At 33.7% G+C, this 13,617-nt stretch overlaps 1 protein-coding gene across 2 annotated transcripts; it reads left to right on the top strand.

Moving 5' to 3' along the window:
• Positions 1 to 10,423: 10,423 nt before the first annotated feature.
• Positions 10,424 to 13,176, top strand: LOC115716569 (endoribonuclease YBEY, chloroplastic). 2 transcript variants are annotated; one of them, XM_030645387.2, is made up of 2 exons: positions 10,424 to 10,810; positions 11,021 to 13,176. In XM_030645387.2, exon 2 carries the CDS (start codon positions 11,114 to 11,116, stop codon positions 12,896 to 12,898), a length of 1,785 nt encoding a protein of 594 aa, XP_030501247.2. In that variant the 5' UTR covers positions 10,424 to 10,810; positions 11,021 to 11,113; the 3' UTR covers positions 12,899 to 13,176. The 2 variants fall into 2 exon arrangements, with proteins under 2 accessions (XP_030501247.2, XP_030501248.2); XM_030645388.2 differs by having other exon boundaries at positions 10,476 to 10,815.
• The last annotated feature ends 441 nt before the right edge of the window (positions 13,177 to 13,617 follow it).

Below are 13,617 nucleotides of genomic sequence, written 5' to 3'. Positions count from 1 at the left end.
ATAATACAAAATTTTAAAAAAAAAATAACAAAAAAATATAAAAAATTGGAGATATACGGTTTGTTAGAGAAATATGTTGAACAAAATAGACTCAATGCTTAACAAAATTCTAGAAAATAAAAACATGCACAGAGATGAAAATCGAGGTATTGCTGGAACAAAGATCAATATGGTTAATGTGATCAACCATGACTTAGAATGCATAAAAATGAATTAACACAATTGCCAATTTCCAAATATATGAAAGTACATCTATATATATTATAGCAATTAATAGCTAAAAATATGATTTTTATCCAGAAATGATGGCTAGCTAGGTGCACACATAAGATCAATAATGAAATTAAATGTCAAACAGACTGCAAACTATGAAGATTCCAGTGACATTGATTATCCATTAGCTTGAAACAGAAACAGCCAAAGAATTGTCATTTAATAACAAATTCCCTAATACATAACTCTCATTATTCCTTTGAGAAAAATCAACAACTATTTTCGGTTGAGTAGGATTTCATTACAAGAATGAAGAATCTATGTAAGGTTGAATACATTTGTAAATTTCTTAGCAAATTAAATGTGCATAAATAGATTAATGAAAACATATTTATAGAAAAACATAAGAACAGGTATACCTGAATTAAAAATTGGGCATATAGTTTGTTAGAGAAATATGTGGCTAAGATGATTTTTTTTAATTTAAAAAAAAATTGTTTAATTTTTTGATTTATTTATTTGTTAAACAGATTTTTCTTTGTAAAAAATTTGACAAACAAATAACATGAAAATGATTCAGCATTGAGTGAATGAGATTAAACATATTTTAAATACTGGCAAGACCCAGATAGAATATTAATGCTGAGAAAACAAGGCAGTTTGTATTGATAAATACTGCATGCTCAAATAAAACGAGCAGCATGGTAAAACTATTGAGAGAATTCATCCATATAGTTATTGAGACAACTTTTCAAGATTCTGAAGCGCCAATATAGTTGTACATAGAATTAGAATCGAAATCAATAATAATAATAAAAGTACCTGATTTTGTTGGATTAAAAATCTTATGTGGGCACATATGTATAATGTATATGCTATTATAAAGTGTGATACAAAATTAAGTGACCAATTATGTTATGGGTATCAAAAGGGTATTAAATTGTCATGGAAATAATGTGTAGATACCATAAGTTAATTTATAATTTGTTGAGGGGCCAAATTATAAATACCCAAAACTCATTCTAAGATGAGTCTATAAATAGGTAGTGGTCCCCAAGAAACACTAGGGGTTTCTGTATTCTCTCCTTCCCCATCAGAGAAAATATTCTAGAAAATAGTGTATTCTTGGAAGATCAAAACCTTCTCTGCAATCTCCAACAATGGCTTCAGGTTAGTACTTCCGCTCATATTTTATCATCTTCTTCTTCTTTAATTTAGCAAAGGCTTTATAGATTTATGATTTAGGGTTTTCTATATTAAAGCACTTTTAGGAATATGTTTGGATCTGTGATTTATATATTTCTTGAGTGTTTTATAAACCCTAACAAGTGGTATCAGAACCACCTTTGTTAAATTAATTGAAGATCTGATGATTTAGTTTATGAAATTTGGGGATTTTGAAAATTAGGGTTTTGATTTTTGTTTGAATAATATTGTGCCTTAATATTTTATGGCTTCTGTATATATGTTGTAAGTTTATGATTTATTGATATATGATCAGTACCATTCTATTTTTCCTCTGGATATAATTTTCGTGGTTCGACTCAGTTATATATATCTATGATAATATTAAGGATGTAATTGGTTTTCGTTTTATTTGTTTTGGACTTTTGTTAATATATAATATAAACATCCAATAATTCTTTTTGGTTCATATACCGACATATGTCGTAAGAAGAACAAAGAGATACTTTCTTTTGCAGACTTCGCATATGTTAGTTACTTTCTTTTGCAGATTTTTGCAGCCTCTATTTTACGGCATATATATATATATATTTTCTAATAATTAATATATATTGGATCATGTATATTTTATCATGTATGTTAGATATATATATTCGATCATCATGAAGCAGGTTGCGCATTGATTTTTTTTAAGCATATTTATATATAATATGTTTCAGTGTGTAATATATGTTACAGTATAGTTCGGTAAATATGTATTTTGGTACAAACAATTTAATTCAAATTTTGGTGTTGGTTTATGACTAATATTTTGAGTAAATTAATTGAAACAATATGTCGCCAAAGTGACCTCTTTTGTGTAGATTAATTTATTTAAATATTAGGATGGTTGTGTGTTTGTAATTGATGCTTATATTGACTAGCCCAAAGGCAAGTGAATATTTTGCTAGATTTCAAACATACCTGTGGCGATAAATGTGTGACAATTATAAGGTATTTTGTGCGAGCAATACGTTAGTCCAAAGATTAATCTATTGTTTGACACAGTTTTATTGTCAATATTTGATTGCTACACCAAGAGTACCGCTTACAGTTAATATTACTGTCCAAAGACTTGATATTAATGTGTGTTTGGTATCTTGAGAAGGGATTAACCAATTTTTGAATTTATTGTTTAATTATGCATATTAATGTGAGCTTGTTCTATTTGTTCTATATTCAGCTAGTTCATCTTCTGCTACCTCAATATCTGCTAACATTAATTCTATTCCTATGCTTAATGGGACCAATTTCAAGGATTGGAGAAGGAACTTACTTATAGTTCTGGGATGTATGGATTTAGACCATGCACTAAGGAATGAACAACCTGCACCTCTCACTAAGGAAAGTTCCCATGATGATAAAAGGGAATTTGAGAGGTGGGATCGTTCAAATCGCATGAGTCTAATGATTATGAAACACAGCATTCCAGAAGCCTTTTGGGGCACAGAATCCGAAGGGGTTACTATGGCTAAGAATTTCCTTGAACAAATTGAGGAACGTTTTGCTAAAAACAATAAGGTTGAAATGACAACACTTCTTGGTTCTTTAATGAACATGAAGTATAAGGGTCAAGGAAATGTAAGGGAGTACATTATGGAAATGCATCATATTGTCTCAAGATTAAGGACACTTAAGATTGAGCTTTCAGATGATGTACTTGTACTCATGGTTTTGTTAACGCTTCCTCCACAGTTTAACCAATTTAAAATTAGTTACAACTGTCAAAAGGAGAAATGGACTCTCAACGAGCTCATTTCTCATTGTGTGCAAGAGGAAGAAAGGTTGAAAAAGGACAAAACCGAAAGTGCTCATTTGGCAACTACCCCTAAGGATAAGGGCAAGAAAAGAAAATTTGAGAATGAAGCTGCTAAGGGTCCAGTTCAAATGAAACAACAACAAGATTCTCAGGGTTGTTTCTTTTGTAACCAACCTGGACATGTGAAGAAAGATTGTGCCAAATATCACGCATGGCGTGTAAAGAAAGGTATTAATCTTGCTTTGGTCTGTTCTGAGGTTAATTTAGTTTCAGTGCCTAAAAACACTTGGTGGATAGATTCTGGTGCTACTACTCACATAAGTGTTTCTATGCAGGGTTGCCTGAGCTACCGAAAGCCAAGTGATGGTGAAAGACACATCTTTGTGGGCGATGGACAATCGGTAGAAGTGGAAGCAATTGGGCATTTCAGATTGTTATTAGGAACTGGTTTTTATTTGGATTTGAAAGACACTTTTGTTGTGCCGTCTTTTAGACGGGATTTAGTTTTCGTTTCTTTGTTGGACAAATTTGGATATTCTTGTTCATTTGGAAATAATCAGTTTACTTTGTCTTTAAATTCAAATATTATTGGAACTGGTTATTTGAATACTTAAGACAATCTTTATTTGCTAGAAACAATTGCATCCTATAATGAAACCTTGCATGTGGAATCACAAGGTACTAAACGAAAATTAAATAAAGAAAATTCAGCGTCATTATGGCATAAACGCTTAGGTCATATCTCAAGAGGTAGAATTCAGCGTCTTGTGCCTGATGACATTTTAGAGTCTCTTGACTTCACAGATTTCAATGTCTGTGTAGATTGTATCAAGGGAAATTAAACAGACCAAAAAAAAAAACTAAGAGATTAGGTGCCAATAAAGATTAGGTCCCTCTGGGGAGAAGCATTAAAGATAGCAGCTTACATTTTGAATAGAGGACCAAGTAAAGCAGTTGCAAAAACACCTTATGAGCTTTGGACAGGTCGAAAGCCTAGTCTAAAGCATTTCCACATTTGGGGATGTCCAGCTGAGGCAAGGCCTTATAGGCCACATGAAAATAAATTGGACTCCAAAACGGGTTAGCGACTACTTTATTGGTTATTCTGAGCGATCTAGGGGCTATAAGTTTTATGATCCCACTGTCAGAAATATTTTTGAGATGGGAACTGCAACATTTTTTGAGGATGTTGAATTTGGGGGGAGAAATAAGGTTAGAGACATTACTTTTGAGGAGGAATTGAATTCAAACTCAGTTCCTACTATCATTTTAGACAATGTTCAGGCTTCCACACCTGTCATTGATCAAGAAATGAATTCGGAACCTCAATAAGACAATGTTGAACAACTCCCAAACCAAGATGAGGCTATTGTTCTAGAAGAACAAATTCAACACCCTCAAGAACAAGAGCCATTAAGGAGGTCCACAAGAGAGAGAAGAAATGTTATTTCAGATGACTATTTTGTATTTCTTCAAGAACATGAGGATAAAATTGGAATGATGGAAGATGATCCAATCAACTTGCATCAGGCCATGAAAAGTTTTAACTCTCAAAAGTGGATTGATGCCATGGATGAAGAGAATAAGTCTATGCAAGACAATAAAGTTTGGGAAGTTGTCCCATTACCAGAAGGTGTAAAACCAATTGGTTGTAAGTGGATACTTAAAACCAAGAAGGATGAATATGGTAATGTGGTGAGATTTAAGGCACGTCTTGTAGCAAAAGGCTATACTCAGAAACAAGGCATTGATTATACAGAGACTTTCTCTCCGGTTTCATCGAAAGACTCTTTTAGGATAATATTGGCACTTGTTGCTCATTTTGACCTTGAGTTACATCAGATGGATGTTAACAGCGTTTCTCAATGGCGACATTAATGAGACAATTTATATGGAGCAACCAGAAAACTTTGTGGTTGGTGACCCAAAGAATATGGTTTGCAAATTAAAGAAATCCATCTATGGACTCAAGCAAGCTTCTCGTCAGTGGTATCACAAGTTTCATCAAGTAATTATCTCTTTTGGTTTTGAGATGAATATTATTGATGATTGTGTATATCACAAGTTCAGTGGGAGTAAATACATATTTCTGGTTCTATATGTCGATGACATATTGCTTGCTACTAATGATATAGGCTTATTGCACGAAACTAAGAGATTTTTATCTAAGCAATTTGAGATGAAAGATCTTGGTGACGCCTCTTTTGTATTAGGAATTCAAATACGTCGAGATCGCTCTCGGGGTATTCTTGGATTATCACAAAAGGGCTGTATCGATAAAGTACTCAAAAGGTTTGGCATGCAAGATTGTAGACCAGGTGATACCCCTGTTGCTAAAGGAGACAAATTCAGTCTTAGACAATGCCCTAAAAGCAGCCTTGAAATTCAGGAAATGAAAAAGATTCCCTATGCATCAGTTGTAGGGAGTCTAATGTATCTTCAGGTATGTACGCGTCCAGATATTGCGTACATTGTTGGGATGTTAGGCAGATATTTAAGCAACCCTGGTATGGACCATTGGATAGCAGCTAAGAGGGTTATGAGGTATCTTCAGAGAACAAAAGATTACATGCTCACATACAGGAAATCAGATCATTTGGAGGTCGTAGGGTATTCTGATTCTGATTTCGCTGGATGCCAAGATAGCAGAAGGTCTACATCAGGCTACATTTTCTTGTTAGCTGGAAGAGCTATATCCTGGAAAAGTGCCAAACAGACACTTGTAGCTTCTTCCACCATGGCAGCAGAATTCGTAGCGTGTTATGAGGCATCAAATCAGGGAATATGGCTGAGAAACTTTGTCACTAGGCTGCGTGTTTTGGAGAATGTTGAAAGACCACTTAAGATATTTTGTGACAATAAATCAGCAGTGCTGTATTCCAATAACAATAGGAGCTCATCCAAGTCAAAGCATATTGACATAAAGTTCCTAGTTGTGAAAGAAAGAGTGCAGAGTGGACAGATTTCCATAGAGCATATTGGGACAAACTCCATGATAGCGGATCCGCTCACAAAAGGATTACCTCCCAAGGTCTTTCATGAGCACACTGCTCATATGGGTGTAGTATTACTTGAGGATATCATGATTTAGTGGGAGTTTGTATTCTCTTTGCTTTATGTTTGTTTAAGACATTTATGTATTTGGTTATTTTCTGATCAGAAATAAATTTTTTTAGTTTATTCACTCTGTTTTGTTATGTTTAAGTTTGACCTCACTTTGGTTTAAGGAGGTCCAGTTGGAAATAGGCATGTTCGGTTCACATTGCATGTAATTTCTATGCTACACATCCATGATTGATCTATGTCATTTGGCTATATTTGTATATGTGACCATTGATGGGTTTAGTCATGATTGATATGACGAAAATCGCTTTGATCCTATATGGGTATAGTTGATGGACGAGATTGTTGTGAATACCTTTACATAATAGCAAATTTTGAGCTCATAAGGTTATACATTTATCAGGTAACATATGTTGCCCAAGTGGGAGATTGTTGGATTAAAAATCTTATGTGGGCACATATGTATAATGTATATGCTATTATAAAGTGTGATACAAAATTAAGTGACCAATTATGTTATGGGTATCAAAAGGGTATTAAATTGTCATGGAAATAATGTGTAGATACCATAAGTTAATTTATAATTTGTTGAGGGGCCAAATTATAAATACCCAAAACTCATTCTAAGATGAGTCTATAAATAGGTAGTGGTCCCCAAGAAACACTAGGGGTTTCTGTATTCTCTCCTTCCCCATCAGAGAAAATATTCTAGAAAATAGTGTATTCTTGGAAGATCAAAACCTTCTCTGCAATCTCCAACAATGGCTTCAGGTTAGTGCTTCCGCTCATATTTTATCATCTTCTTCTTCTTTAATTTAGCAAAGGCTTTATAGATTTATGATTTAGGGTTTTCTATATTAAAGCACTTTTAGGAATATGTTTGGATCTGTGATTTATATATTTCTTGAGTGTTTTATAAACCCTAACAGATTTTTGTTAAGAAGTTTTTGATATGTACGAAGGAGTTCCCCTCCTAGCTGACCACCACTTTTGGTATTTATGAACACAACGACTGGGCAACAAGGAACATGTCTAGAATCTCCAATGACCGATCCCGGCACAAGAATGTAATCTGGAATATAATAGTCCTTAAGCACAGTTTGTTAGTTTGTTAAGTTAATGCTAAATAAAAAAAAAATGGTTAAACCGAAAATTAGACACTTTTAATATATAAAGATATTAATGTAGTAAATTATTATAGGAAAATTCTACCATGCACCCCTTAAAATGGATATATTGATGCATCCCTATCTGTTTTAGCATCCAAAATAATTTTTTAGTCAAATTTTTTTCATGGTCATGTACGTTATAGTTATTTAAGACATCCTGCAAAATTTTATGAAATTTAGAAAGTTTAACACGCCGAAAACTATGTTCAAACAGTGTGTTGCACACGTGACTATTTTATTTTATACGCGTGTAAAATAGACTGTTTGAACAGTATTTTCTATATTGTAAATTATTCCAAATTTTTTAAAATTTTGTAGGATATCTTAAATAACTATAACGTACATAAATATGAAAAAAAAAATTAGACTAAAAAATTCTTCTGGATGCCGAAACAAATTAAGTTAAGGGTGCATTAGTATATCCCTTTTGAGGGAGTGCATTGTATAATCACCCATTATTATATTACTATTTTATTACTTAATTAATTTGTTTTAATTTAAAAATATAGGAAAATTCTATAATGCACCCCCTTAAAATGGGTATATTGATACACCCCTATTTGTTTTAGCATCCGAAATAATTTTTCGGTCAAATTTTTTCTCATAGCCATGTACGTTATAGTTATTTAAGATATCCTGCAAAATTTTAAGAAATTCGGAAAAGTTTAACACGCCAAAAACTGCGTTCAAACAGTGCGTTGCACGCGTGATATAAAAATTTTTTCTGGATGCCGAAACAAGTTAAGGGTGTATCAGTACATCCCTTTTATAGGGGTGCATTGTAGTAAATTATTTAATAAATTAGTAGTAAAATTAACTAATGATATTATTCTTAAAGTCAATATGAGTATTTTTTTCCTTAAGAAATTACATATCATTATTAATTTTGGTAATATTAAATTAAACTCCGTCAAATTTTAGCGTAACACTCGTATTTTATTTTTAATTTAATGATTTGATTCATTTTTAAAAAAAAAATATTGTATAAAATTTTAAAATGTAGTATTTTTTATAAGGGAAATTTACACAGTTTACTGTGTTTTCCCATTTTCTTTCTTTTATACTGTTACACTCCAAAAATAACTTTTGTACTGTTTTTTTTTTTTTTTTTTTTTTTTTTTTTTTTTTCGCGCCAACTTTTTTTTTTTTTTTTTTTTGAATCAACAATATAGATATGAAGCTTTTTTACTATTTAATCTACATATTGTATACTGAATTAGTATGAAGCTTTTCCCTTTTATGTTTTTTGTCACTTTAAGATATGTTTTTTTTTATTATTTTTTTTTAAAAAAAATAAATTAATAAAGGTTGATGGAAAATTTGATTGTCACCTCATATATATATAAATATATTGTTTTTTTAAAAAAAATTAATTATGAAAATTTTTATTGTATTTAATAGTAAAAAAGTTTTGATGTGATGGTTTCGTCATTTTGTGAATTTTTTTTTTAAAAAAAAAAAAACTAATCATGAAACATCTTCTACACGTTATCTTTTTTCTTTTTAAGTATAATAGCTTTTATTACTTATTTTTCATTCTATTTGAGCTTTCTCTCTACTATTCACCTTCTTCTTCTTCTTTTTTTTCTTTTTTCTTTTCCCAAATCTATAATATTACCCAAATAAAAGCTATGTTTTTATGGCTGAGATGATGAGGGGAAGGAAGACCATGAAGGTGATAGTTCTTAGTTCTTCTTCTTCATCTTCTTTTCTTTTCTTCTTCTTTTTTTTTTTTAATTTTTTGAAGTTCTTAGTTATGTTTTTTTTTTTTTAAAATATAAGATTTAGTGTGGTTTTTTTTTGTTCTAATTTTCTAGAACTTTTCTTGCAAATATAGTGCATTTAGTATTGAGGATGTGCACAACATAGTTAATTTTTGATCATTTTTTTTATTGTTTTTTTTGTTTTAGTATTGTTTTAGTATTGTTTTACTGTTGTTTTTCATGATTTATTTATTTGAATTAATAGGTATTTTCTGGGTGTTCTCGTGTTGTTGTGATGGTTATGTCTGTGAGTGTGGAAGATGGAGGCTATAAATACATTTCTTCTTCGTTCTCTTTGGCTATTTTTGTGGTTTTTTTCTTTTGGTTCTCCTATAAATATATTTGACGAGCTCACTCACAAGAGAGTTTTGAGGTGTGTGTTTCTTTTATATTTTTCTAAGTAGTTATATTTGTTTCATTTGTTTTTGTGTTGTTTCAGTGTTGTTTTAGTAGTTTTTTTTTATAATTTTCTAGGAATAGACTTGCAAATATAGTTGATTTTGCATCTGGTGTTGAGGTTGTGCAGCAGATTGTTTGTTTTTTTTAATCATTTTTTTCTTTTGTTTTGTTTGATTGTTTTAGTGTTGTTTTACTGTTGTTTTGCCATGATTATTTATTGACGTCGATTTTACTGCTTTTGTTTATTCTTGCCAGTTTTTAATGGTTTTTTCTTGGTGATTTCTGTCTCCGGCGTCTCCCCACACACGAAGAAGGTTGTTTCCCCACACACACAGTATAAATGTTATGCTGTTGGGCTTGGGCAGTACAAAAGTAATGAAATTGGGCTGGGGCAGTAAAAATGTTATTTTTGCCGTGTCCCAGTATAATTGTAAAGTTTTGGTCCAAAAACAGTATTTTTGTAAAATTCCCTTTTATAATTCACACACATTTATTGTTACTGAAATTTAATTATTTTGTATAATGTGGCAAAATTTAATTATTTTGTATAAGTTATTAAAGTTACCAAAATTTAAATTTATTGTATATTGCACTGTTTGATATTGGCCTCCAATTTTTTAATTTTTGGCTCCGCCCCTAAATATAATCAATTCCTATTACAAATTTTATAATAATAATAACATTACCATTTCATTATACCGAAGGAAACACCACCTTATTCTTAATTTTGTGATCCTTCACGAATCACAATAGAAAGTGATATTGAGTTTGAGGTAGTGGAGTGGTGACTTGACTTCGGCTTTTAACCGTTCTTGTGTTAGTTATTTTGGCTTGCAGTTTGCCTGATAGCTACTTTAATCTCAAATCTCAATAGATGCTCATAAACATTCTTTCAAAAAAAAAAAAAAAACTAACTAAACAAGTAAACATAGACTTTTTAATTTCGATTAAAAGAGTGTTAGAAAATATTCCAACCTAATTCCTATATTGCATGATATTATCGATGAGAGTTGTTTTATAATTAATAAAAAAACAAATCTATATTTCTGAAAAATGACATTTATCATGAGAACCCAAACAGACCTAACCCAATACCCCAAAAAGCCCAAAGACGAAGGCTAGGTAGGTTTCATCACTCGCCAGTCACCACCCCTGCTGCTGCGACGCTTCCCCCTCTCCGGTCACCGCAACCGTGACTCACTCTCCACTCTCTGCCTCTGGTATGGTACCCATCCTCTCTTCTTCAACTTCAATCACCACTCACTCATGCTTTCCTTCAACATTACTAACTAATATTGTGTGTTCATTCTGAGGATTAATAATTTTGTACTTTGTATTGCGTGTTGAATGAACATGTTTTGATTTGATTTGATTTGAGATTGAATTAAGTTATGGTTGGTGTTCTTTTTCTTCTTTTTGATTTTGTATAGATAATTCTCCAAACTGTCTCCTGAAATCGTGGAAACCACCCAAACTACACCGCAAATCGTAGGTGTGGTTTGGCCGGTTTGACTTCTTCCTTCATGCTCTTCCGACCACCACAATCTCCCTCACCCTCCGCCGCTCGGATGGCGCGTGCCTTTTTACGCGCCGTTCCTGCTCTTCTCCATCCCTCATCCTTCTCCACCACCACGGTCTCCTCTTGTTCTCCCTCTGTTCGCGGGGGCAATGGCAATGGCGGCTTCTCTTCGTTCTCCAGTTCTTCGGTGGTGTTCGGAAGGAGCTTTCACGCCCTGTGCGGCACCAAACAACGGTGGGGGGCTTTGAGGAGTTCGGGAAGAGTTTGGGCTGCGCAGAGGGACTATCGTAGGGCGGCGAGGAGGAGATCGGCTGCCAAGAGAAATAACAAGGAGTTGGAGCTTAATGTCAGTATCTGCATCGAAGAAGATTTACCTGACGATCCTGAAATTTTGAGTATTGCAGAGTTGCTGCGTTTGAATGCTCCTATGGCAATGAAGTTAGCATTTGATGGTTTAAAAGAGTCGCAGTACAAGACTAGAGATACTGCTATAACTGATGTTGGTGGATTTGAAAGTGTGGAGCTTTCTGTGCTTCTCTGTAATGACGAATTTATTCGAAAACTTAACAAGGAGTGGCGGGATGAGGATCACGCTACTGATGTTCTTTCAATGTCTGATCACATACCTGATCTTAACCTTCCGATTCTTATGCTGGGAGACATTGTGATTTCGATGGAGACCGCTGCAAGGCAAGCAGAAGAGAGAGGGATTAGTCTTATCGACGAAATTCGGATTCTCATGGTACATGGTTTATTGCATCTTTTGGGATTTGATCATGAGATTAGTGAAGAGGCTGAAATGGAAATGGAGAAGGAGGAGGAACTTATCTTGAAAAGTCTTGGTTGGGCTGGGAAAGGACTTATTCAGAGTGCATATGATGCTGCTGAAACTAATGGCAATGCCATTGCCGATTCTCTTGATGATACAAAGAAGAAAGAAGGCAGCCTTCGGTTTTATAAACCGAAGTTCAGCTATATCTTTTGTGATATGGATGGTACACTGCTAAATAGTAAAAGTCTCATTAGTTCAACAACCGCCAAGGCTTTGAAAGAAGCCTCATCAAGGGGTGTGAAGATTGTTATAGCCACTGGGAAAACTCGAGCTGCTGTGATGAGCATTTTCAAGATGGCGGATTTAGCTGGAAGTGGTGGCATTGTTTCAGCAGTTTCTCCTGGGGTTTTCTTACAGGGGTTGCTTGTCTATGGTACACAAGGCCGCGAAATTTATAGGAGGAATTTGGATCCAGTTATCTGCAGAGAGGCTTGTGTTTACTCGTGGGAGAATAAAGTTCCTCTAATTGCATTTAGCGGGGGTCGCTGCCTTACTCTGTTTGATCACCCAAAAGTTGAGTCGCTGCACAGTGTGTATCATGAGCCAAAGGCAGAGATAATGTCTTCTGTTGATCAGATCTTGGCTGCTGCTGACATACAGAAAGTGATCTTCATGGACACTGCAGAGGGTGTGTCTACTACTTTGCGCCCCTATTGGGCAGAGGCAACTGGAGATCGTGCCAGTGTTGTGCAGGCTCAGGCAGACATGCTTGAAATCGTTCCTCCTGGAACGTCAAAAGGGAGTGGGGTGAAACTCCTCCTTGATCATCTGGGAGTTAGTCCTAAAGAGATAATGGCGATCGGCGATGGAGAAAATGATGTTGAGATGCTTGAGCTTGCTTCTCTAGGCGTTGCTCTTAGTAATGGATCAGAGAAGACAAAAGCTGTGGCTAATGTAATTGGTGCCAGCAATGATGAAAATGGCGCAGCTGATGCAATATACCGGTATGCATTCTAAGCCTTCTTCATTTGCATTTGCAGGTAGGAGTGAAGAGTGGAATAGAGTACCTTTGTACAATCAATTCACATTGAGGCCAACAAGGCATGTCTTAGTTAATATTTTCTATTTGTTTTCTCTTGACACAGAGAGTTTTCTTAATTTTTTTTCACAGTAATTCACTATTATTTTTCTCAAAATAGAGAACTTTCTCCGTTTTTGTTTATGTACTTTGGATAATTGGATTTCGTTCTGATGAAATTTGTATATGAAATTAAATACCGAGGATTTTTGATGAAGTTTGTATATGAAATTAATTACGGAGTTATAACATAGATGGGATAGAACTCTTAACATATAAATATTTAAATATTTGAACAATGTGATTCGTCGAAGCATTTTCATAAGTGAGTGTAAAAGAAGAAAAGTTTCATGACACCCTCGACTTCATAGTAACAAATACTCAACGAAATCCAATTTAATTGTTTGGTTATTTCTTTTTAGTTTCAATTAGTAAATTTTCATCTCCCAATATTTATAAGAGGCTTCCCCTTTCACAAATATCACATTGTCCCATAATAATCACATTGATGCGGCTGGGATAATAAGTACAAGCAAAATGGATATAAAAATATTGGATACATGGAAAAGCATATTAGGAATCACTTGGTTAAAAAAAGATGGTTAGCACTTGAGCAAGGTAATGCTAAAGTAATGCTTGAGCTATTTATGCATATGTA

This window comes from Cannabis sativa, chromosome 5 (genome assembly GCF_029168945.1).
Source record: "Cannabis sativa cultivar Pink pepper isolate KNU-18-1 chromosome 5, ASM2916894v1, whole genome shotgun sequence".
Taxonomy (NCBI): domain Eukaryota; kingdom Viridiplantae; phylum Streptophyta; class Magnoliopsida; order Rosales; family Cannabaceae; genus Cannabis; species Cannabis sativa.
This window is presented reverse-complemented; position numbering and strand designations above follow the sequence as displayed.

What these genes read in the sequence shown, in the direction of transcription:
- LOC115716569 (XM_030645387.2), top strand. Translation starts at nt 11,114, where the DNA reads ATGCTCTTCCGACCACCACAATCTCCCTCACCCTCCGCCGCTCGGATG.